General features: G+C 43.1%; 1 protein-coding gene across 1 annotated transcript in view; it reads right to left on the bottom strand.

Annotated features, from left to right (window-relative positions):
* Positions 1 to 4,312: 4,312 nt before the first annotated feature.
* LOC135550741 (phosphoglycerate kinase) overlaps positions 4,313 to 26,698 on the bottom strand; it is a 29,160-nt gene continuing 6,774 nt past the window's right edge. The window contains exons 2-11 of the mRNA XM_064981816.1: positions 25,310 to 25,360; positions 25,027 to 25,182; positions 24,684 to 24,828; positions 16,955 to 17,058; positions 16,612 to 16,731; positions 9,680 to 9,794; positions 8,599 to 8,778; positions 8,075 to 8,252; positions 7,724 to 7,822; positions 4,313 to 5,055 (exon numbers count right to left, since the gene is read on the bottom strand). Of these exons, the coding sequence (XP_064837888.1) occupies positions 5,015 to 5,055; positions 7,724 to 7,822; positions 8,075 to 8,252; positions 8,599 to 8,778; positions 9,680 to 9,794; positions 16,612 to 16,731; positions 16,955 to 17,058; positions 24,684 to 24,828; positions 25,027 to 25,182; positions 25,310 to 25,360 (1,189 nt within the window). The 3' untranslated portion in view covers positions 4,313 to 5,014. The remainder of the gene's footprint in view (positions 5,056 to 7,723; positions 7,823 to 8,074; positions 8,253 to 8,598; positions 8,779 to 9,679; positions 9,795 to 16,611; positions 16,732 to 16,954; positions 17,059 to 24,683; positions 24,829 to 25,026; positions 25,183 to 25,309; positions 25,361 to 26,698) is intronic.

Raw genomic sequence — 26,698 nt, 5'->3', positions numbered from 1 at the left:
TCTGGCTAGACTGTAAACTCTCCTTCCAGATTCACATTAAGCATCTCCATTCCCAAAATAAATCTAGAATCGGCTTCCTATTTCGCAACAAAGCCTCCTTCACTCACGCCGCCAAACATACCCTAGTAAAACTGACTATCCTACCGATCCTCAATTTCGGCGATGTTCTTTATAAAATAGCCGCCAACACTCTACTCAGCAAACTGGTTGAAGTCTATCACCTCAGTTGGCTGTCTTTCCTTCCAGTTCTCTGCTGCAAAAAATCGCTGAAGCTGGAGACACATTTCTCCTCACTAACTTTAAACATCAGCTATCCGAGCAGCTAACTGATCGCTGCAGCTGTACATAGCCCATCTGTAAACAGCCCATCCAAACTACTTCCCTCCTCACGCCCTTTGCACACGCTCTATATAGACTTTCTTTTTTTCTATTGTGTTATTGACTGTATGCTTGTTTATTCCATGTGTAACTCTGTGTTGTTTGTGTCGCACTGCTTTGCTTTATCTTGGCCATGTCGGAGTTGTAAATGAGAACTTGTTCTCAACTAGCCTACCTGGTTAAATAAAAATATGAGACTCTTCTATCCCCTTCTTATTAATGGTATATGTTGCTTTTATACATGCCTTACTACTCGACAGTAGTCTTCATTCTCGATCAAAAAACTTGCTTGGCTTCTTTTTCAAATGGGCACATTTTGTTTCTAAATGTCTGCGCAAGAGTGAAGGTTTCATCGAGTTGTGAGATAGTACTTTTGCACATATAACCCACTGTGGCTGAGAAAAGGCACTACTCCTAATATAAGTGAACCCCAAATCAATGTAGTTCTCATCATATTTGCGCCTCTTCGATGGGCCAACGTCCCAGTCTGTTGGTCGGTGCTTTCCCGGGTAAGGGGGCAGTAGCTCTTCAGCTGCATCAGATTCACAACCGTCAGTGTCCATGCTAGCTGGGCTAACAACAAATGTAGAATTACTCATGCCAGCATTGGATGTGCTCGTGAAAGCAGAACAACTTGTGTTGTCGACAGGTGCAGGTGTAGTACTGCTGGTAGTAGCAGTACTACCAGTAGAGCTGGTAGTAGCAGTACTACCAGTAGAGCTGGTAGTAGCAGTACTACCAGTAGAGCTGGTATGTGTCTCTATGGACAAGGGCCTTACTTTAAAAAAAAAACATTTATCAATTTTCGAGCAAACGGAATGAGCAGCAGCTACGTTTGGCTACATACGGAAGTTAGTGGAATTCCCACAAAAGAGTAACGGTTAATGTGATTGGATTTTAAATTATTTGACTAGGCTACCTGTATTTGACATTGTGTTGTTATTTCGCTGAAAACTAGATGGTTTCATTTTATTTTGGGCTGTGAAATGAGGCTACTCAGGCAAGAAAAAAAATCTCATCCAAATGTCTAGCCCCGTTGGAAAATATAAATGGACTGTTTGAAAATGTGAAGAAATTAAAAAAACATTTTTATTTGGTGTACCCCCAGTTTGGGAATACCTGTATTAGGCTATACATAGCAATGCAAATGGATTTCTGATTCTAATAATATTACTACACAGATCATACACATAACATTAGTTATCAAGCCAGCAAGCTAACGTTTGCTAGCTAACAGTACGCTTTTACTTGCAATAAAACGACTGACAAAATTAGAAACTTATTGGAAATGTAGCTAGACTCTTACCCGCATACATGGCAGACTAGAACCATTTAACTCTGTTTTGTTTCTGGCCAGCATTGTGTCAAGTCACTCCAGTTCACACAGACCGGTTCACACTGACCGTGGCTTGTGCAGCATGAAGCCCATCACTTTTTCCATCTGATCTGTTGATAGCACTAAATTCAGGGCATCAATGTTGTTAAGAAAAGCAGCAAATGTTCCATCTTTAAAAAACAGCGCGATAGAAAGGACTCTCAACACATACTGAACAGCTCACATTATAAACTCAGCAAAAAAAGAAATGTCCCTTTTTCAGGACCCTGTCTTTCAAAGATAATTCGTAAAAATCCAAATAACTTCACAGATCTTCATTGTAAAGGGTTTCAACACGGTTTCCTATTCTTGTTCAATGAACCATAAACAATTAATGAACATGCACCTGTGGAACTGTCATTAAGACACTAACAGCTTACAGACAGTAGGCATTTAAGGTCACAGTTATGAAAACGTAGGGCACTAAGAGGCCTTTCTACTGACTCTGAAAACACCCAAAGAAAGATGCCCAGGTGTTAGGAATTTTATAAATAATGACTAAACAATATCCCCATTTCAAATAGAACTGTAACTAATTAAACTTATACTCTGTTTTATTATATCTGATTAACAATATGAATTCATAAGTGAGGGATTGTGGAGCCTGAAACAGTGGTAAATAAATTAAATCAATACCATTCCAGCCAGGTTTTAAGTAAGCAGAAAGGGTCATTAACCTGTGGTTGAACTGACTCAACTTAGCTCTGGAATGTTCAGATAAGGCAGTGTGTGTTTTCTTAGGTTTTCCATTAGCTGGAACTGTCTGCTGAATGGTGATGGATGAAAACTTCAGAAGGTTTATCTCGAATTAACTTTTGAACTGTTGGGAGAAAGGTTATAAAATATTCTATGATGTCATATTTTGCATATAAACGGTTGTTCGTGGTTACATGGGAGCGCGCTCCGAGAATAAATACTAATATCTATTTTTGATAAGACTGGTCTGTCTTTTATGCAAATAAGAATCTTACAAATTATCATAGACTAAGTGAATTCAATTAAAGAAAACATATTGGAATTATGAAATTATACCAACACCAGGGTCCCTGCTCATCTGCGTAAACGTGCCTTAGGCATGCTGCAAGCAGGCTTGAGGACTGCAGATGTGGCCAGGGCAATACATTGCAATGTCTGTACTGTGAGATGCCGAAGACAGCGCTATGGGGAGACAGGGCGGACAGCTGATCGTCCTCACAGTAGCAGACCACGTGTAACAACACCTGCACAGGATCGGTACATCTGAACATCACACCTGTGTGACAGGAACAGGATGGCAACAACTGCCCGAGTTACACCAGGAACGCGCAATCCCTCCATCAGTGCTCAGACTGTCCGCAATAGGCTGAGAGAGGCTGGACTAAGGGCGTGTAGGCCTGTTGTAAAGCAGGTCTTCACCAGACATCATCCGCAACAATGTCGCCTATGGGCACAAACCCACCATCTCTGGCAAAAAGTGCTCTTCACTGACGTGTCACGGTTTTGTCTCACCAGAGGTGATGGTCGGATTCACATTTATCATCGAAGGAATGAGCGTTACACCGAGGTCTGTACTCTGAAGCGGGATCGATTTGGAGGTGGAGGATCTATCATGGTCTGGGGCAGTGTGTCACAGCATCATCGGACTGAGCTTGTTGTCATTGCAGGCAATCTCAACGCTGTGCATTACAAGGAAGACATTCTCCTCCCTCATGTGGTACCCTTCCTGCAGGCTCATCCAGACATGACCCTCCAGCCATTCTGCTCGTTCTGTGTGCAATTTCCTACAAGACAGGAATGTCAGTGTACTGCCATGGCCAGCAAAGAACCCAGATCTCAATCCCATTGAGCACGTCTGGGACCTGTTGGATCAGAGGGTGAGGGCAAGGGCCATTCCCCCCAGAAATGTCTGGGAACTTGCAGGTGCCTTGGTGGAAGAGTACGGTAATATCTCACAGCAAGAACTGGCAAATCTGGTGCCGTCCATGAAGCGGAGATGCACTGCAGTACTTAGTATCTGGTGTGGCCACCAGCTGCATTGACTGTTACTTTTAATTTTGACCCCCCTTTGTTCAGGGACACATTAGCTAGACAACTTTTTCACTATAAACTCAATGCTGCTATTGTTTTTCAATTTCGTAAAGCCGCTTGTGTTTATTAACCAGGCAAGGGGTAGCTAACTAGAAGGCTGGTGGTGACTGGTTAGCTATGGGGAAGCAAGAACCGCTTGCACAATGTTTATAAGAGGAGGCGGAGCCTGTCTGCCCATGCTCATTGCTTGCTCCCCTACAGCTCACCAGCTGATGCAGGCTGTGTGCCGCATCCTCCCCTCTGCTGAACTGTATTAAGTGTGCTCATCACTGAAAATCTCTCAAATCATAATCTTTTGTACAGTCCTCTTCGTAGTCATATTTTAGTCAGAAATATTCACCTTGTTTTAGTAGTCTTTACTTTACTTCTAATTTCTTTCTAGTTCTATTATTTAGTCAGATATCGTCTCGTCAATTGCCACTGAAAAATAGGTTTGACAAATATTTGAGTCACTATTTTAGTTTACGAAATTAAAAATGAATGACACTGAAGTACAAATAAATAGTCACTTTTTTATTTTACACCAACTGTTTTATTCTGTGAGGGTCTGTTCAGGTCACATGATTTGCAGTAGCTCGACCCCTGAAACCATCACTGGGTAACAACCATCTTACAAGCCACAGGATCATAGGATGGATGACATAACAGGGGGGAGAAACATGGTTGAGACAATGGGGGCAAATGACACAGACATTTGTGTGAAAACAAATATAAAGGTCTAGATAAGAGTTACAGCACATTTTTACGCTTGAAGAGTTGTAAAACTCCCTGAGCTGGCGGGCTATACAAGAGTAATACAAACAAACACAAGCAAGCACTCTTTTACACAGGCGATACAGATGACAAATTCCAACATTTCTGTATGATGACAACAGTTGTAGCTGCAGTTGACTGGTCTCACAGCTCGAAGGAACATAAGTGCATATGAGGGAGTGAGGGTGGTTTCTGCTGAGAACACCTCCACTTCCTCAGTGTGGAAACTGCTAAATGGCAGATGTTGGGCATGTGTAGCAGCGAGAGAGATATTGCAGTTTGTGTCAGCAGTCTGTACAGTAGTAGACTAGAGAGCAGGGGTGGTGCTAGACAAGCGCAGGGTGGGAAACTTAGGGAGCACTTTGCCTTGGGGGCTGGGTGGGTGTCCAAACTCTGGCGGGTGTGTTTGTCTTCACTCCCACCTCTCCTAGGTGATGGGGCTTAGGCGCTGCTGAGGGCATCTACACCGGGCAACACTTTACCTGTGGGCAGAGAGGAAGGACATACAATATGGTCACCGCACTACTGTTCCCTGAAAGAGGGAAATGAGGTACCACACGCTATGGGGAGTCGCACTCTTGCGACTTCGGTTGAAGTATCTACAATCATACCTGACAAGGCCAATGAAAATCGGTGCTGCGCTGGAAGCCCCGCCTTCCACAGGTGATAAGCGTGAGGTTCAGATTAATTCATTCAAATTTAATACAGGTCTTTACCCAGCCCAGGAACAGGCAGCACAGGGCCAAACAGGTGTTGTACTTCATTTCCCTCCTTCAAGGAACAGTAGTTATAGTCATAACATTACATTCCCTTTTAGGCAGTCAACTTCAGAAGAACATAATATAGGGAAATATAATCACACCCAAAGCCAGCCCCAATGGATACTAAATGAAACTGCTAATGGCAGACCACCAAGACCTGACCCTGTCAGATGCGGCAGTCTGGGTATTGCGCAGTCGGAGCACTGCCTAGTGACTTTCCCCTGTCCCAGCATTAAGCACACTGTGGGCTACACTGAGAGCAGAGACATCGTAGCGATAATACCTCACAAGTGTGTGGTGATACCCAACTTGCTGCAGCACAAATATCTCCTATGGTCAACCCTCCTATAGTCAATGGTCAAGCCGCAGTCAGCTGCCTGGCTGAGGGGACGCGTAGGAGATGGCCTCCACAGTCCAGTGGGAGAGATGCTGCTTAGAGAGCACCCTGCTGTGAGCTGGATTACATAACCGGATATCCCGTGTCCGTTCAATGTACATGCTAAGGACCTGACTTTTGGGGCAAAGGTCACCTTAGTCACCTGGGGCAAACTGAGTACAGGAAGGGTGTACAGATAATGTGTGGAGGTCCCCAACATGTTTAGCCGAGGCTCTGCCAATTCCCACATGACATGTTGATATTGCGGCCATGTACACTTCTAAACGTGGAGAAGGCCCCACCCCTGCTCGAAAAAGCTCCTGTAGGAACATAAGGATGTCCCTCACAGACCACTGAAAAAGAACAAGCCCTTTCTTTCGGCACCAGAGCTCAAACGCTTTCCACTTGTATGCATATAGCACTCTTGTGGAGGGCGCACTTGCAGAAGGAATGGTAGCAATAACATTGAGGTAAGCCTCTAGACATCAGATTGTTCCTTTCTGGGGCCAGACCTATATGAACCAAATCTCTGGTCTCACGTGTCAAACCTGCCCATGCGCCTGGGACAATGATCTTCGTGAAACAAGGCTGCCTGGGCCAACGGGCAGCCAAAATAATGAGTGAATGAAGCCCTCCTGGATCACTCTCTGCACAAGGGCTGAATCAGAACCACTGGCAGAAATGTGTAAAGGAGGGTCAGACGCCACTGGTGTAGCCCCCATTTTGATGAAGAGGGCCCCCCCAGGATAGCATATCCGCACCCGAGTTGAGGCAAATGGGAACATGCATCACCTGAAGTGAGAGCAAATGCACACTGCTCCACAACTACAGGGAGCGGGCCAAGATGAGGAGGGGATGGACTGAGTCCCCCCCCCTCCCTGCCTGTTGATGTACTGTATACCACCATCGCCATGTGGTTGGATCAAACCAGCATATGCTTGCCGACAAACGGGAGGTGCCTGAGCGCTAAGGACACGGTCAGAAGTTCCATGTAATTGATATGTCGGGCTCTCTGACACTGTCCATACTCCCCAAATTGAGTAACCCTCACCCTTGGGGGGGGGGAGTCATGGCCATCTTGCTGGATAACACCTGGCCCATTAGATAGGGTTCTTTCCACTGGGCTAGTGCCCGAAGGCATGTCAGGGACACCCAAATCGACTGGTTTAGGTGGCGAGATGCATCCAATTGCGTTGCTAGCACCCAGCGTAGAACGGCTACACCAATAATAATCCCAGGGGAATGACCACTATGATAGAAGCCATTATACCCAGTAGGCGGAGGAACTGCCCAAAACTACATGTGCACCCTAACCAGCCTCTCTGGACAATAAAACTTCACCCAGCTGAGCAGCCGAAAAAGTGACAGTGCTTGTTCAGGAGTGTAGGATTCGCATTATCCACATCCTTGTTAGCAAACAGTGGTAGCCAGCTAGCTTGCCATCCACTGGAGGAGTGTGCATCAGCCCTGCCCCCTCCAGGTCCATGAAGGGGGCACACCCATGTAGTAACAGCTTAGCTGAATGTGGGTTGGACCAGGCTGTTGTCCATTCGTCAACGAAATCCAGATTCCAATCGTTTGCTTTAGTAGTGCGAATAGTTTCTTTTCATACTGAGGTGAAGAGCGGAATAATTGAAGAAATGAATCTGAGCCTCACGCTTATCACCTGTGGAAAGCGAGGCTTCCAGTGAGGCGCGGATTTAATTTGCCTTGTCAAGCGTGATTGTAGATCCTTCAACCGAAGAGGCAAAAGTGCAACTTCCTATAGTATGTTGTACCGAAGTTAACTGATTGAAAGGGAACTACCATACAGAAATGCAGTCATTTGTTGCAAGTCTGCTGTTGCATCTACTTACAGACACTACATCATGCCACCTTGCAGATCTGAAACAACTTAATGTGTGTAAGCAATAGGGAAGAAACTACATAGTGTCATGGGGCAGCGGTTAGAGGGTTGATTTTGAACTGGACATAGGTCAAAAGTCCAGATGAGACCGTGGTGACGTCACTCACCCTCCAGAAGCTCCAGACTGGCTCCGCCTCCTGTGCTGACATGGCTGACCTTATCCTCTGTGCCCCATTTGGCGCAGCAGGTAGCTGTGTCACCTCCACCTGGGCATCAACAAGACAACATGGGGTTAAAATTAAGGTCATACAGAACCTTCACTGTGATAGTGATCATTCACTACTATAGATGTGAGGAAGAAAGGGCGTTGGTATTTGGCGCCATCTAATGGTGAGAATGATAAAGAGTGGATGAAGAAAAACGTATGTATACATGTATTTATTTGCAAACATTGTCTCGGGTGCCTGGTGAAAGACGTGCTTCATGGTAATTGTGCAAACAGTGGTAGAGGGTCTTACCGATGATTGTGACGCAGCCTGAGTTGGTGACCTCCACCACTTTGTCCATCAGGCTCTTGGTTCCTTTGGCAAAGTTCTCAAACTCAAACACACCCACGGGGCCGTTCCACACAATCTGCTTGGCTCTGCCTACAGCCTCTGCGAAGAGCTTGTTGCTCTCGGGTCCACAGTCCAGACCCTGGGGAGAACAGAGGGAGCGAGGGACACAGAGCTCAACCCCAGTTTTACGTATTGATCTACAATATCTACATAAACCATCCTATATTTATTTCACTATAAAAGTGATACAGTATATCAAATTGCTAGCTAGCATAATAACTAAGGAAAATTCCCATGACCATCCCTCAAGAAGACAAAACCCAATCAGGGTTGTGTTCATTGGGTACCAAACTGAAGAAAACGGACTGAAACTTGGAGGGACTTCCCTGGACTTGTCCAAAGCTCGTTTTAGTTTTCTGTTTCAAAATGTTTTCCATTGCATGCCCTTATGAACATGACTCAGGTTGCTCTCCTCCTCTCCTCACCATCCAGCCTGCGGGGATGCCAGCAGCCACAGTGGCGTTGCCAGTCTGGGCATGCTCGTCAAACTTCTCGGCGGTGATGAAGTCAACGGGTAGGTTGATCTTGACATTGTTCTTCTCAGCCTTGGCCATCAGCTCTTTGACGATCTTGGCGCCCTCCTCATCATACAGGGAGGTGCCGATCTGCCAAGGAAGAGAGGATCACTCATTTTTACATTTTAACTACAACCACCATGATATACACCACAGTCAATCATTTAACATATTTAACTAGGGGTCGCGTTAAAAGGATTCTGTATTTTTCCACACAGAAAAGGAAAGTCAAAACGTTTTTTTCTTCTTCTCTTGCTGCATTTTAAAACGCAGATCTAAAATGTTTCTTGTTGAAATTGTGCTCAGCTTCAGTCAGGGTTCACTCCAGATCATACATGTAGAAGGAGTAACTTCCTGCTTCAGTTGCAATACATTTTCTCAAGTCATTGGATCACCAGACAGCGCTCTGACTGATGTGTAGGCTACTTTTCTCCAGTACTTTCCCTCTGGTTACAAGTTAAAATGCAAGATTAACTTCAAACAAAACATTAGGAAATGTAGCTGGCAAAATTCTTTCTATGATAAACATTACAAATTTGATGGCCATACATCATTTTTGAAAAATAATACTTTGCTTTTTCATTGTAAGCCAAATAGCGTTGCACTTCTAATGAAAACAGTATTCTGCAGAATGTGTTGTACTAACGTATTTTGTGAAAAACTATAGTTGCATGCCCCTTATTACTCTGTTGAAGAAAAAAACTTTCAATATAAAAAGTCGGTGAAATGGTTAACAAATCTGATTTTTTGATGGTCTGCATTTTTTAAATGCATATTTCTGAAAGCTATTGTGACCCCAGATTTAACTAGATTGTGCTGAGGCACGAGTGAGTTCCGAGTTACATTCAATTAAAGAGGTTAAAATTATGATAGAAACACAATTGGCCAAAAAAGGGGCAGAATCCTCCTCTCTATTTCTTCCACTCTTCTCCCCTCCAGTGTCTCCCTTAAACAAAGTATCACCTCCCTCAGCCCCCCCCCCTGTCCTCACCTCCATGTTGTTGAGGACATTGAGGAAGGTGAAGGCCATGCCACCACCGATGATCATCTCATTGACCTGGTCCAACATGTTGTTGATCAGTTGAATCTTGTCCTTGACCTTGGCTCTGCACACAACAGAAAGAAACTATGAAAATACTGGTAAACATAGTAAAACAATGATATGAAGCTCATTTATTTGAATCCCATATCTATAATCCATTATAAAACACACTGTTAAATAAAGGTAAAATAAAAAAAAGTTTAACTAGGCAAGTCAGTTAAGAACAAATTCTTATTTTCAATGACGGTCTAGGAACAGTGGGTTAACTGCCTTGTTCAGGGGCAGAACGACAGATTTTTACCTTGTCAGCTCGGGGATACGATCTTGCATCCTTTCGGTTACGAGTCCGACGCTCTAACCACAAGGCTACCCGACGCCCCATAGTCATAATGCAGTGTAAGCGTAGTTATAAACACACATGGTAAAACTCAGTTACGGAAAGGTTTCTAGTTGAGGAAGATAGTCATTTTTTTTGGTGTTACATTATTTGTTTGTTGTTTAATGAATTTAGAACTAAATCCTACCGCCTTTCCTGCATTGTCGTGTGGATTATTTATTAGCCAATTCACATCAAATGTACTTTGTCAGAGGCAGAGGACCAAAAAGTTGAACTGCAGCAGTGAGAGAACTGCATTGGATATAGCGGTTGCACAATGCCTGGCTGAAATGGACTCCGACACTGGCCAATTTCGACATGTTTCCAACTGTAGCTAGCTGTGTGTGTGGCTCAACTTTCCCACTGTGCAAGGCTGTAAAGTGGCCAGTGATAAGGGAAGACTAGAATGCATAAGTAGAGTACTGTCACACAGATTGAAGTATTACAAACAAACTTAACATAAACTAGTCCATTGTTGACATATGCAAAATATTTTTAATGTCAGCAATCAAGTTTAAGACATTCATCTTTCAAAATACAGAAGGTAGGATGCATTTAGCATCCTATGATTCCAAATACTGGCTTTATTTCAAAAGATCTACATCTGGAAATCTTGATTGTTAACATTCAAAACATTTTGGGACTATATCAACAATGGACTAATGAAACAAATACCAAAAGATAGTTTTTGAGTGGAATTCTCCTTTAACACTAGAAACTCTAGCTAAAGCAGTCATTTTGACTGCTCATGAAGGTAATTGTTTTAATAACTCTGCCATTTTTTAATTCCTGACCCCCTCTGTCCTTGACCTTTCCTAAATAAGTCTATAGAACACACTGCCATTGTTAGAATCTTAATATCACAAACAGAATTGGAGTTTAAATCAAATTTGATGCGCCGAATACAACAGAACTTACTGTGAAATGCTTAGTTACAAGTCCTTAACCAACAATACAGTTCAAGAAATAGAGTTAAGAAATAACTTTTTATATACAGTTGGGCAAAAAAGTATTTAGTCAGCCACCAAGGGTGCAAGTTCTCCCACTTAAAAAGATGAGGCCTGTAATTTTCATAGGTACACTTCAACTATGACAGACAAAATGAGAAGAAAAAAAAAATCCAGAAAATCACATTGTAGGGTTTTTAACTAATTTATTTGCAAATTATGGTGGAAAATAAGTATTTGGTCAATAACATAAGTTTCTAAATACTTTTATATACCCTTTGTTGGCCATGACAGAGGTCAAACCTTTTCTGTAAGTCTTCACAAGGTTTTCACACACTGTTGCTGGTATTTTGGCCCATTCCTCCATGCAGATATCCTCTAGAGCAGTGATGTTTTGGGGCTGTTGCTGGGCAACACGGACTTTCAACTCCCTCCAAAGATTTTCTATGGGGTTGAGATCTGGAGACTGGCTCGGCCACTCCAGGATCTGGAGACTGGCTAGGCCACTCCAGGATCTGGAGACTGGCTAGGCCACTCCAGGACCTTGAAATGCTTCTTACGAAGCCACTCCTTTGTTGCCCGGGCAGTGTGTTTGGGATCATTGTCATGCTGAAAGACCCAGCCACGTTTCATCTTCAATGCCCTTGCTGATGGAAGGAGGTTTTCACTCAAAATCTCACGATACATGGCCCCATTCATTGTTTCCTTTACACGGATAAGTCGTCCTGGTCCCTTTGCAGAAAAACAGCCCCAAAGCATGATGTTTCCACCCCCATGCTTCACAGTAGGTATGGTGTTCTTTGGATGCAACTCAGCATTCTTTGTCCTCCAAACACGACGATTTGAGTTTTTACCAAAAGGTTATATTTTGGTTTCATCTGACCATATGACATTCTCCCAATCTTCTTCTGGATCATCCAAATGCTCTCTAGCAAACTTCAGACGGGCCTGGACATGTACTGGCTTAAGCAGGGGGACACGTCTGGCACTGCAGGATTTGAGTCCCTGGCGGCGTAGTGTGTGGCTTTGTTATTTTGGTCCCAGCTCCGTGTGGTTCTGGGATTTTTGCTCACCGTTCTTGTGATCATTTTGACCCCACTGGGTGAGATCTTGCGTGGAGCCCCAGATCAAGGGAGATTATCAGTGGTCTTGTATGTCTTCCATTTCCTAATAATTGATCCCACAGTTGATTTCTTCAAACCAAGCTGCTTGCCTATTGCAGATTCAGTCTTCCCAGCCTGGTGCAGGTCTACAATTTTGTTTCTGGTGTCCTTTGACAGCTCTTTGGTCTTGGCCATAGTGGAGTTTGGAGTGTGACTGTTTGAGGTTGTGGACAGGTGTCTTTTATACTGATAACAAGTTCAAACAGGTGCCATTAATACAGGTAACGAGTGGAGGACAGAGAAGCCTCTTAACTTCTTGGCGCTACCCATCCCGTTAGCGGGATCATTTTTGTCAGCAACCGCTGAATAGCATAGCGCAACAGTCAAATAATATTACAAAAAAATATTCATATTCATGAAATCACAAGTACATTATTCTAAAACACAGCTTAGCCTTTTGTTAATCTATCTGTTGTCTCAGATTTTGAAATGATGCTTTACAGCGAAAGCAATCCAAGCGTTTGTGTAAGTTTATCAATAGCATAGCAAAACATCATGTACACTTAACATCAGGAAGCTTGGTCACGAAAATCAGAAAAGTAATAAAATAAATTGTTTTCCTTTGATCTTCGGACGTTTTCACTCACGAGACTCCAAGTTACACAACAAAATGTTCCTTTTGTTCCATAAAGATTATTTTTATACCCAAAATACCTCCGTTTGTTTGTCGCGTTATGTTCAGAAATCCACAGGAAAGAGCAGTCACGACAACGCAGATGTATATTCCAAATAATATCCATAATGTCCACAGAAACATGTCAAACTTTTTTTATAATCAATCCTCAATCCTTTTTAAAATATATATTTGATAATATATCAACCGAGTGTGTAGGTTTTCCAATAACAGCGGGAGGAACAATGGCGGCTTTGCTCAGTTGCGCAAAAACTCACTCAGAGGCCCCACCTATCCACTTACGATCCTTCACGCTCATTTTTCAAAATAAAAGCCTGAAACTATGTCTAAAGACTGACACCTTAGGGAAGCCATAGAAAAAGGAATCTGGTTGATATCCCTTTAAATGGAGGATAGGCTTGCATAGGAACAGAGATGTTTCAAAATAAGAGGCACTTCCTGATTGGATTTTCCTCAGGCTTTCGCCTGCAATATCAGTTCTGTTATACTCACAGACAATATTTTTACAGTTTTGGAAACTTTAGTGTTTTCTATCCTAATCTGACAATTATATGTATATTCTAGTTACTGGGGCTGAGAAATAGGCAGTTTCAAATGGGTATGTTTAGCCAAAAACAAAAATACTGCCACCTACACGCAAAAGGTTAAAGAAGAAGTTACAGGTCTGTGAGAGCCAGAAATCTTGCTTGTTTGTAGGTGACCAAATACTTATTTCCCACCATAATTTGCAGTTAAATTAATTAAAAATCCTACAATGTGATTTTCTTGATTTTTTCCTCTCTCATTTTGTCTCTCATAGTTGAAGTGTACCTATGATGAAAATTACAGGCGTCTCATCTTTTTAATTGGGAGAACTTGCACAATTGGTAGCTGACTAAATACTTTTTTGCCCCACTGTATATATATTTAGTAAATATTAACAAGGCTATATACAGGAGCTAACGGTACCGAGCCAACGTGTGGGGGTACAGGTTAGTTGAGGTAATTTGTACATGGAGGTAGGGGTAGAGTGACTATGCATAGATAATAAAAAGCGAGTAGCAGCAGAGAAAAGAATCTGACTTGGGTGACTGGAGTCTATTGGGCCTCCCCTCTGACACCGCCTAGCATATAAGACCTGGATGGCAGGAAGCTTGGCCCCAGTGATGTACTGGGCTGTACGCACTACCCTCTGTAGGACCTTACGGTCAGATGCAGAGCAGTTGCCGTACCAGGCGCTGATGCAACCGGTCAGAATGCTCTCGATGGTGCAGCTGTAGAACTTTTTGACGATCATGCCAAATCTTTTCAGTCTCCTGAGGGGGAAAAGGTGTTGTGGTGCCCTCTTCACGACTGTCTTGGTGTGTTTGACCATGATAGTACGTTGGTGATGTGGACACCAATTAACTTCAACCTTTCGACCCGCTCCACTACAGCCCCGCCAATGTTAATGGGGGCCTATTCGGCCTGTCTTTTCCCGATCAGTCCTGCCACATCCGACGAGCGTCAGAGCCGGTGCAGTAGGATTCAATCTTCGTCCTGTATTGACGCTTTGCTTGTTTGATGGTTCGTCTGAGGGCGTAGTGGGACTTATAAGCTTCTGGATTAGTGTCCTGCTCTTTGAAAGCGACAGCTCTAGCCTTTAGCCCGGTGTGGATGTTGCCTGTAATCTATGGCTTCTGGTTGGGATATGTACATACGGTCACTGTGGAGAGAACAATGTCGATGGACTTATTGATGAAGCCGGTGACTGATGTGGTATACTCCTCAGTCCCATTGGTTGAATCCCGGAACATATTCCAGTCTGTGCTAGCAAAACAGTCCTGTAGCGTAGCATCCGCGTCATCTGACCACTTCTGTATTGAGCGAGTCACTGGTACTTCCTGCTTTAGTTTTTGCTTGTAAGCAGGAATCGGGACGATAGAATTATGGTCCGATTTCCCAAATGGAGGGCGAGCTTTGTATACGTCTTTGTGTGTGGAATAAAGGTGGTCTAGAGTTTTTTTCCCTCTGGTTGCATATGACATGCTGTTAGAAATTCGGTAAAACAGATTTAAGTTTGCCGACATTAAAATCCCAGGCCACTCGGAGCGCTGCTTCTGGATGACAATTTTCTTGTTTGCTTATGGTCTTATACAGCTTGTTGAGTGCGGTCTTCGTGCCAGCATTGGTTTGTGGTGATAAATAGATGGCTAAGAATAATATAGATGAGAACTTTTGGTAGTGTGGTCTACAGCTTATCATGAGGTACTTTTCCTCAGGCAAGCAATACATCAACTTTTTAATATTAGTTAAACAGTTTTATGAGGGCACGTCCTTTTTAAAAATTGTTTTCCCCGTTGTCCCTTTGACAGTAGGACCTGCTCCGCTCCTTCTCCTGATCGTGGAATGTGCCGTGCCCAGTTGATACATCACCCTGATCATTGTCTCAAAACTGAACCTAAACTAATTTCACACCGATAACAGATTAAATAAATGAAGTAAAGCATGATGGGGAGAAAGGGGGAGAATGGGTGAGTGAAGGAAAGCGGGTGATGCATAATGATGTAATCACCAATTGTGTTGGTATATTCTAATTATTATCTCAAAATGCTGTGTACCCTTTATCAGTCCTTCAAATCCAAGTAGTTTTATCAGTCTATTCTGGCCTACTTGGAGTACACAGTGAGAGAGTGCATCATTTAAAATGTCAAGAAGACCAAGACGAATGGATGCACATACTGCGTTAGGGCTGCTACAAGATCTGAATGAACACGACTCGGGGAAGAAATTAATCTTGACATTGCTGATGATTATTCTTCAGATTCTGAGCCTCAGACTGAATAACACAGAAGCCTAAGTGCAAAAAAGGCAGAACGGTGAACACTAAGCATGTGCCCGTGCCACTACCAAATGAAACAGTGAGACAGGAGCGAGGAAGGGACAGCACCGTTTACATAGAACAAGCCGGTGACAACGCTATAGGTCGATTATCAGCACAAAATCTCATCACTAAGAGCGCAGGTCCTACATCTCAAGCAAAAAACAACATCAGCAATGCACTCACCAGCTGTCGTTGATTATGTGACATGGGCATGCTACAGCATTCAGGGACTGTACTGTGGCTAAGGCACACATGGAGCAAGGAGACACTACCTGGGATCAGACTGTTGATGAGCTGGAAGCATTCATTTCAATCCTGTGTGTCCGTGGAGCATTCGGTGTAAAGAGCATCTATATGGAGAGCTTCTGGTCAGACATCTATGGGATACTTTTCTTTAGAGAAACAATGTCACGGGATCGCTTCAGAGAGATCATGCGTTACCTCCATTTTGATGACAAAGAAACAGACATTTGTCAATTCGTCATGGTTTCCAACGTATAAATAATAGGCTGACTGCTGTCATATCGATACATTCATTATAATGCCATTATTGCTTTTGTGCTGATTTTCAGTATTTATCAAGCACACTTGGAGCTTATAGTGATTTTATGCTACTGATGTTTCCATTTGACCGTGCATCATGCTGACCATGCGTCTTGGTGGTTGGGGTATCATTATAAAAAGCTGTCACCGTGTTGTAATACATTCTCTTTCTGTTTCATAGTTGTAACAAAGAACACTCCACAAATAAAATTGATATAAAACGTGGGTGTTTTTTGTGCTGCTAGTTGAAGAGCCAGTGCTCAGAGAAGTGATACCAGAGAAGCAGATGCAGGCCTCTGGGTACTTTATTCCTAATTGATCACCGATGAGCTCTCCCAGCCCCATCCATAACCAGAGCCGTGGACCAGTTACTTACCCTCCGAGAATGGCCAGAAATGGTCTGGCTGGTTTCTCCAGAGCCATGGCAAAGTAGTCCAGCTCCTTCTTCATCAGGAAACCTGCAGCCTTCTGGGACAGGTTCACTCCAACCATGGAGCTGGGGGAGGGAGAGTCAGGTATGCGGGGAAGGGGCAAAAGGGAGAGGAAAAGCAGTGTGAGAAGGAGAAGCAAGGAGACAGAAAAAAATAGTAATAGAGGTAGAAAGAAGAGAATAAGATTAAGGAAAGTAGGAGACACAGAGTGGAAATGAGTGATGACAGAAAAATATTTATCTTGAAGGACAATAATCATCACTCCACAGTAGTGTCCATTGAATCTACCTGTGGGCTCTGTGTGCTGTGCCAAAGGCATCATTGACGTAGACATCTCCCAGTTTAGACAGAGAGGCTCTGAAGGAATCAATCTGCTCCTGGGTTGCTTTGGTCTAGCAGAGAAAGGAGAAAGAATAGAACACATTGTTACAGATGGCAGAGGGCTCAGGTTACAACCAACAGGCTCTATTACATCTAGAATAGAGAGCTGTACGACCCATTGTGCGGTATACAGAGAGGCCTCATTTATTCATATAGATGGTATCAATGCCTAGTCGTTCTTTGTGTGAAGGTATAGTTCATTTTTTGAAATTCAACAATATGACCCATATCTACACAGTGTACAAAACTGCTCTTTCCATAACAGACTGACAAAGGTAATTCCAGGTGAAAGCTACAGTCCCTTATTGATGTCACCTGTTAAATTGCCTTCAATCAGTGTAGATGAAGGGGAGGAGACCGTTGAAAAGAAGGATATTTATGCCTTGAGACAAACCTAGACATGGATGGTGTAAGTGTGCCATTCAACGCACCGATTTGAGTGTGTCAAGAAAAGCAACACTGCTTGGTTTCACACTCTCAGTTTCCCGTGTGTGTATCAACTACGGTCCACCACCCAAAGGACATCCAGCCAACTTGTGGGAACCATTGGAGTCAACATGGGCCAGCATCCCTGTGGAACACTTGACACTTTGTAGAATACTGTCATGACTTGGCCTCCTGGATGGAGATCAAAGGTGCAGGCTAACCAAAGGTTTCAAAACCCCCCCTCTCCTGGGGGAGTTGGCCAGTTTTATGATGGTCATAAATATCTTGCAGGTACTCTCTCCCACTCTGTAGAAATGGAAGTTAAAAATCCTGTTGTTACAACAGAGAGAGACTATGCAGTACTGTAATATAAAAAGGTTGTACATTGAAACAATATTTCTAACGTAAATAATGTGGGAAATGGTTGGTGGGACAAGAATCCTTTCAAATCAGTTATTGCTTTGTGATATTGTTAAGGACGGTATAACTAAATAACTCTCTCTGAAAGTGTATGCATTCAAGGGGTCAGGTTTACATCTAAATGTTGTATAACTCATATGATTAAATAAACTATTTGTGAGAAGATGAAATGTGACTTTCGTCAACTAGGGACTTTTAATTGCATTGTGTTAGTAATCAATGTATACTCTATTGTGTGTGTATGTAATTCTGTGTAATTTATTTAATTAGTAAATAAATAATTGAGCCAATTTGTGTATCACCGATTCATCATGGTGACTAGGGTTTGTGCAGATTTATAGGATATTACGGCGCTCAGAATGAGACTGAAACTGGAGAAAATTATTGATGGATGACGGATAGTATATTGAGATATTCTGACAATTAATTCGGAAAATGGTAACTCGTTAAACTTTTCCCGTGGTGCCCCAGATTACTACTTAAATTGTTATATGATTCATTTAAATGCGTAATAATTGGACGTGGTATGTAATTATACCATGAATAGCCATCATCACATTAATGGTAGCAACGTCACAACAATACCATGCCCCTACGAATTGAGGCTGTTCTGATGGCAAAGTTAATCACGTATATTAATGGTCTATAATACATGTGGCAGATCACTAGGTATATTTATCAAATGAACCGGTGGTTTACAGAAATGGCCCAACTTGGGCCAATCTTTCCGAGCGCCCATCTTTGTTGTGGCGACTTTGGTACCATGATTCCTCCTGGCTGGCAGCTGCAACCTTGTGGTGTGGGAGGTGAGACTCGCTTCCATGGTGGTTAGTCATTCATGTCTCTTCATTTGCCATCTCTGGTTCTGAATGTTTCCCATAAGAAACATTACCATATAAAATGAATTCACTCACCGAGTTAGTGGGACCCTGGTAGTTCAGCGTTTGGCACTCATAATCCATCTCCCGCTCAGCATCCCACCACCATTCTTCTTCTTCTTGAGTGCACTGGGCCTTCAGCATTGCACTGGGGTCACACTCACATGAATCATGGTTAACATCAGCATGGGATGGGCAGTTTTGAGACGCATCATTCTTTATGCGATTCATCAAGCCTGTCAGTCTGGCTACTCACAGAGATCAAATCTGGTGGGGCGTCCGTCTGGCCGTGACCATCTATTAATGTGCTGGTTTGGCAGCTTGAGGAACAGTATAAGACGCACCAGTCTCGGTTTCTTTATCTTGACTCTCGGGTACCTGCACCAGTTCTTCCACTTTGGCCTGTAGCTCACTCCTCTCCCGTTTCAAGTTCTCAATGCACTTTCCTTGGACTGTGCATTCTTCATTGAGGTCATCGACCTCTTCTCGAAGACTCTTTTTCTCCTCTTCAGTTTTGCACAGGAGATCTTTAAACATTTTCAGCCTCCTCTTCAAGTCTTCAGCTTCATCGTGTGGAGCACATTTTCTTCTATTTACCCGTTTCAAAGTTTGCAGCTCCTACAAAGTACCCTTCCAATACTTCTCCAGCTTGGCGGATCGCCGTTGCTCTTTGTTTCAGCAGGCTTTCTTTAGCCTTCTTCCTCTTCTCAGCTTCAGCAGTTAGCACATTTTCCCTATTATCTGGTTTGCTGACAGAAACTTGGACTTGTTGCTCAAACCCAGCCCCTTCTTGCCCAGGGGACAGCCATTGTGTACAAATGTGCGCTCTGAATTCTTTCATGCACTACACCTCTTGGCAGGGGGACAGGGCAGAATTTGGGAAACCCTGCTCTAGAGGTCACCAAGGTAAAGCTGTGCCTGCATTAACTCCACCAGTGTGGCAGAACACTAGGTGTGGCACATATGAGTAGTGATGCAAGACAATTCAGAGGCTCAACACAAAAGGCACGATACAAAGGTAAGGTGATTTACACAAATGGTCCAAACGTTGAGAAGACACAGGCCTCCACACTTCGATCATTACTGAACATAAAAGGGAAGTTCTATATTTTAAAACGTAATTTTGGAGGGCCCCTCACCCTGAAAGTAGTCTATGGGCCAGGAGAGACTAATCACTTTCCACAAAATCATGGATACCCTGCATACAGACCCCCCGCACACTCAACATCGTTGCGATACATTGAGATTCATGTAAGACAATTTGGCGAGAAAACTGAAGGTCGCTGTAGCCTATTTCCTGTTTCTGAATCTTTTATTAAAGAATGTGAAACAATGTGTATTTGCTGCTTTTCATGAAATCATGTAGGTGGTCTTTAGGCTTTATGGCCTAAAATAAACATGTTCCTATAGCAGAATATTATATTTTGTAGCATAGGCTACCGAATGTACACTGCTCAGAAAAATAGAGGGAACACTAAAATAACACATCCTAGATCTGAATGAATGAAATATTCTTATTAATACTTTTTTCTTTACATAGTTGAATGTGCTGACAACAAAATCACACAAAAGCTATAATGGAAATCAAATTTATCAACCCATGGAGGTCTGGATTTGGATCAAAATTAAAGTGGAAAACCACACTACAGGCTGATCCAACTTTGATGTAATGTCCTTAAAACAAGTCAAAATGAGGCTCAGTAGTGTGTGTGCCCTCCACGTGCCTGTATGACCTCCCTACAACGCCTGGGCATGCTCCTGATGAGGTGGCAGATGGTCTCCTGAGGGATCTCCTCCCAGACCTGGACTAAAGCATCCGCCAATTCCTGCAACGTGGCGTTGGTGGATGGAGCGAGAAATGATGTCCCAGATGTGCTCAATTGGATTCAGGTCTTGGGAACGGGCGGGCCAGTCCATAGCATCAATGCCTTCCTCTTGCAGGAACTGCTGACACACTCCAGCCACATGAGGTCTAGCATTGTCTTGCATTAGGAGGAACCCAGGGCCAACCGCACCAGCATATGGTCTCACAAGGGGTCTGAGGATCTCATCTCTGTACCTAATGGCAATCAGGCTACCTCTGGCCAGCACATGGAGGGCTGTGCGGCCCCCCAAAGAAATTCCACCCCACACCAGGACTGACCCACCGCCAAACCGGTCATGCTGGAGGATGTTGCAGGCAGCAGAACGTTCTCCACGGCGTCTCCAGATTGTCACATGTGCTCAGTGTGAACCTGCTTTCATATGTGAAGAGCACAGGGCGCCAGTGGCGAATTTGCCAATCTTGGTGTTCTCTGGCAAATGAAAAACGTCCTGCACGGTGTTGGGCTGTAAGCACAACCCCCACCTGTGGACGGCAGGCCCTCATACCACCCTCATGGAGTCTGTTTCTGACCGTTTGAGCAGACACATGCACATTTGTGGCCTGCTGGAGGTCATTTTGCAGGGCTCTGGCAGTGCTTGTTGTTGAATTTATTTTGGATAAATGAATAAACAATATCCCCATTTTAAATAGAATTGTAACTAGGTAAACTTATACTTTGTTTTATAAGTGATTGACAATATGAGTTCATAAGAAGGGATTGTGTGACACGGACAAGGAGTAATAAAAGTTAATGAACACCATTCCAACTAGGCAGAAACAAATAGGTTGTGGACTGTGTAAACACATAAGGTCGTTAGCCTATGGTTGACCCAACTGAAACTTAAAAGATTGATATTGCAATTGCATACATCCTTTGGATTTGTGTGCCCATGAAAAAGGGGTTTAACAGCGTAGCCTAACATATCATTATGAACACAATCTAATAGACTCAGCAAAATTTTGTCCCACTGATGGTCCACCATTAGGGGTTGTGGGTTTCGTATTCAGATGATTGATCTTTCAGAACATTCACACCTAGCCTACTGGACAATCAGCTCAGTCATCTGTACACTTTCCTGTGTGCAGTGCAGGTCAGTAATATTTCCCTCTCCTTTTCCATATCAAAAAATGCAACTGTTAGCCTATTGATACAGACTTTACATAGGCCATTATCACTACAGCCTAATACTCCAATTGATTGAAAGATTGTGTGCTGCCGACAAACAGCAGTGCAGTATTTCTAATAATTAGCCTAAACTGAATCCTAAAAAACTCCTTGTGCTGAATGAATGAATCTGCACAGCCCTTGCTAAAGCCAATGATGTTTGAGTAGGCTAGGCCTAGTTTATATTATATTTAGAATTAGACTCCATAGATCAAATTGAAAGAAAATGTTATTTCAACCTTGTAATTTATTATGTGAAAGTTTTTTTATTCATTAATTAATGAATGTATTAGTAGGCTTATGGATGACATTTTTCAAGTTATTCACCCAACCCAGTTTTATTTATTCTAAAAGGCATGCAACAAATGCAGAGCATTTTAATTTATTTTATACAATATTCTGCCCATATGAACACATTTATTTTAGGGCTTAAATGAGCCAATATATGAGAGCCTTTATGAGTTCCCCACGGAGCAACGAAGCCACCAGCACATGCATTGTCCCCCAGGTAAATCGCACACACGCGGGCGAAAGTAACCAACATAAAATAATGCATTGCAGCGGTGCTTCGATTCTATACAGTGTATCTATAAGATGGTGAACATACCACAGTAATGCCAGTGGAGATGACTGCATGATCAGGGTACTGCACGCAAATATACTGTATGTACTTTTGATCCAGTTCCTACTGCACTTTAGCAGGCCAAGTTTATAACTTTCACAGAAAGGTCCAGGCTGATCTGGGGAGTCACATCAAAATGCCAGGAGTTGGCACAAGAACAGTTCAACCAGGTCATCATAGATTTCGCCCTTAACCACAGACCTGGGATCAGATTATGCTACCCACAATCCTAACCTTAACCATAAAGGTGAATAAAAAAATATCAGAACCCAAATCAGTGGTTAGGGGTAAGATCTAGGCTTACCTACTCCATCGCCTGCCACCACCCAGCCAACGGGGGACCTTGTGAAAGGTTGACAGCTGCCCCCTCTAAGGGCTGCATACCAGCCAGGGCTCACATGGCAAGAAAAGCAACATGCTTGGCCCGGGACAATCCACTACCCTTCACTCAAAATGTCAGCAGGTCAGGGCAGCACCGCGGCTGTATGAGAGGAGATGGAGGTGGTAGAAGTAGCCTCCTGGCCTTTGATTCAGGCACAAGCATAGACACTACAAAACTTATCCTATAAACCTATGCATTGACATAATACTCTCAGAGGTGCAACCTTCTTAAGAGCTGCTGTCTGTTAAATAAAATGAAAATAATGCACTATATAAGCGGGTGATTCCTCTCTAAACTAGAATTTTTTAAAAAAGAGCATGATTTGGGGGATTTTCACAACATTTAACCATACAAGGGTCCTTTGGAGGAAGGATTGCCAATTTTTCAATATATCGTTGAACATAATATATTCTACGGGCATATCGAAGTTCCAGAGCGGGATCTCTGCTAGTTTTAAAGTTATGGCCCATTTCATACAGAGAAATTGGCATAGTAGACAATCAATTTAACCCATCACAGCCCTCCTTTTACTTGTATCATTGCACATCCTGCAAAGGCAACCATTTTGAATCTATTTTCACATTCACTGTGTTGGTAATGCTTACAAATTGGATCATAACTAAAAGTAGCAGAAATCCTACTCTGGAACTTTGATTTGCCCGTAGAGTAGATTCTGTTCAAGAAAAAGAAAAAAAAAGAAATTTGGCAAAACAAATGTGTATATTTCAATAATCCTCATTTAATATAAGAAATGTGTTATTGAAATCAAAATACTACTCATATTACAGTGCAAGCGGTACGCTTCATATGACACCAATGTTTGCTTTGCAGAACCTACAGATTAAATATTATGGAGTCTTAAAGGGGGCCTGGGTAAGGCCAAAATCTCACAAATACAAAAACTTCAATTAATTATTTTTCAATTATGTGTTAAGATACAAAACGTCAAATATACACAGAGTATACCAAACACTAAGAACACCTTTCTAATATTGAGTTGCACCCCCTTTTGCCCTCTGAACAGCCTCAATTCATCAGGGCATGGACTCTACAAGGTGTCAAGTATTCCACAGGGCTGCTGGCCCATGTTGACTCCAATGCTTCCCACAGTTGTGTCAAGTTGGCTGGATGTCCGTTGGGTGGTGGACCATTCTTGATACACATGGGAAACTGTTGAGTGTGAAAAACCCAGCAGCGTTGCAGTTCTTGACACAAACCGGTGCACCTGGCACCTACTGTCATACCCTGTTTAAAGCCACTTAAATCTTTTGTCTTGCCCATTTTTCCTCTCAATGGCACACATACACAACCCATGTCTCAGTTGTCTACAGGCTTAGAAATCCTTTAACTGGTCTTCTCCCCTTCATCTACACTGATTGAAGTGGATTTAACAAGTGACATCGATGAAGGATCATAGCTTTCACCTGGATTCACCTGGTCAGTCTGTAATAGAAAGAGCAGGTGTTCTTAATGTTTTGTACACTCAGTGTCAACAATCCTCCCTACAAAGGATTACATGTTGTGAAAAATTCCCCAAATCATGGTCTTTTTATGTTCCTAGCTTCATAAGGAATCACCCTAGTATGGATGTACTCACAGTACGTCTCAAACAGACGAGATAAGACACCATTTTCTCTACCCTGTTCTCAATCTGAAAAATGATTGTTTTTTTCAGTCAGATGTCTGACTGGTGACTCATGCCACTGTAAGCTTGGTTCTATTTTCTTCTCTGCTCTTAGCGGCCCTGCTGACGCTAACACCAAAGGATGGTGACGCAGCTGCAGCTCGGGCCTCTGCAGGGCAGGAGTCCTCCATTTCTGTAAATAGAAAAGGCCTCTGGGAATGGCTACTGCGGCTGCAGCCGGTGATATGCACCCACCTTGTTTCCGGAGGTGTCCTTGCCCTTGCCCTCTTCAGCGACGTGGAATCTCAGGTTCTCCAGGAGAATGACGGAACCCTCTGCGGGGTCGGCGCAGGCCTGCTCTACATCCGGACCCACACAGTCCTTCAGGAAGTGTACGTCCCTGAGAATGAGTGCAAAGCAAACACGTGCACATTTGAGTAATTTATTGGGCTCCATAATGAAACACTGACTAAGTACAAAGAATCCAAATATTTCCAAAATGACAAATATGATAAATGAATTGGGACGAGTAATATTTCACTCGGCGCATGGTAATAGGCAGCTATGGAGGGCCATGGAAGGAGCCAGGAGGTCTCACTTGCCCAGCAGGCTCTTGAGCTCGGCGGCCACGGGCTCCAGGGAGAATTTGTCAGGCATGGGGTTCCCATCAGGACGACCCAAGTGGCTCATCAGCACCACGGCCTTGGCCCCATGATCCAGACAGTGCTTGATGGTGGGGACAGCAGCCTTGATCCTGGAACACACAGGTACAAAGTATGAGCAAAGGCTGGAATAGGGCTCCTATAGAAGGACATAGCAGCATTTGGTCTAATAAGGTGTATTACTAATAGATGATCAAATTAAAACAAGCTCATTATTACCTCTGGTTGTTTGTGATTTTATGGTCCTTCATGGGCACATTGAAATCAACCCTGCAAAAGAGAAATGTCAAACATCCATTTTGGACACAGTAATAGTGAATTGTGTTTTGAGCAGAGAACAGAAAAATAACGACGTTGAAGAACAGAACCAGAACCGAGAAAGAAAGTGATCTATACTGTTTCGGAACAGAACCGTTTTAAAAGCATCGGAACCAGTTAATAATGTTACTTTATGTTCAGGGTATTTTTTTCCCCCTGTCCCACAAAAAAATGCAACAAAGCGCCTATGCAGAGCCCTCGCCGTCACTCAGAAACGCATTCCAGTGTCTGCATGCCTGCCAGCTGAAAATCTTTGCCAGTATGGTGTAGGCTACCTGTCCCTCCCTCCAAATATTTTTTATTAGAGAACAATGGATTAATTATTCAACGTTAGTTAACTACAAAAAGGTAAGACATGTTTTTATTTTAATTCTGGTGCCTTTCTGCACACAAGCTTGTTAGCTACCTAGCTAGGTAGAGCTGGTCTAGCTCTCAATAAAATCTAGGCAGTATTATGTGTAATCTAATGGAACTGAGAGTCTTCCTATTATTAATTTCCTTCAACCAATCAGTCATTTGTGTCAGTGCAGTACACGTCGAGTGCCGTTCTCTAGAAACATGCTGAAAGTCTGTTTATTTACAGAGAAATTGCATTGTATTTGGTCAAACACCATTTTTCCAACAGTTTGCTAAAAGCTGGCAGCAAGCTTATAGGTCTGCTGTTAGAACCAGTAAAGGCCGCTTTACCACTCTTGGGTAGCGGAATTACTTCGGCTTCCCTTCATTCCCTTTATTTCTATTGGCCAGTCTGAGATATGGCTTTTTCTTTGCAACTCTGCCTAGAAGGCCAGCATCCCGGAGTCACCTCTTCACTGATGTTGAGACTGGTGTTTTGCGGGTACTATTTAATGAAGCTACCAGTTGAGGACTTGTGAGGCATCTGTTTCTCAAACTGGACACCAATGTACTTGTCCTCTTGCTCAGTTGTGCACCGGGGCCTCCCACTCTTTCTATTCTGGTTAGAGCCAGTTCGCTCTGTTCTGTGAAGGCAGTAGTACACAGCGTTGTACGAGATCTTCAGTTTCTTGGCAATTTCTCACATGGAATAGCTTTCATTTCTCAGACAAAAATAGACTGATGAGATTCTAAAGAAAGGTCTTTGTTTCTGGCCATTTTGAGCCTGTAATCGAACCCACAAATGTTTTTGTTTTTTTTTGTTTAATTTTTACCCCTTTTTCTCCCCAATTTCGTGGTACCCAATTGTTGTAGTAGCTACTATCTTGTCTCATCGCTACAACTCCCGTACGGGCTCGGGAGAGACGAAGGTTGAAAGTCATGCGTCCTCCGATA

This window comes from Oncorhynchus masou, chromosome 12, assembly GCF_036934945.1.
Source record: "Oncorhynchus masou masou isolate Uvic2021 chromosome 12, UVic_Omas_1.1, whole genome shotgun sequence".
Lineage (NCBI taxonomy): Eukaryota > Metazoa > Chordata > Actinopteri > Salmoniformes > Salmonidae > Oncorhynchus > Oncorhynchus masou.
The sequence above is the reverse complement of the archived record's forward strand: the minus strand, read 5'-3'. Positions and strand labels throughout refer to the sequence as shown.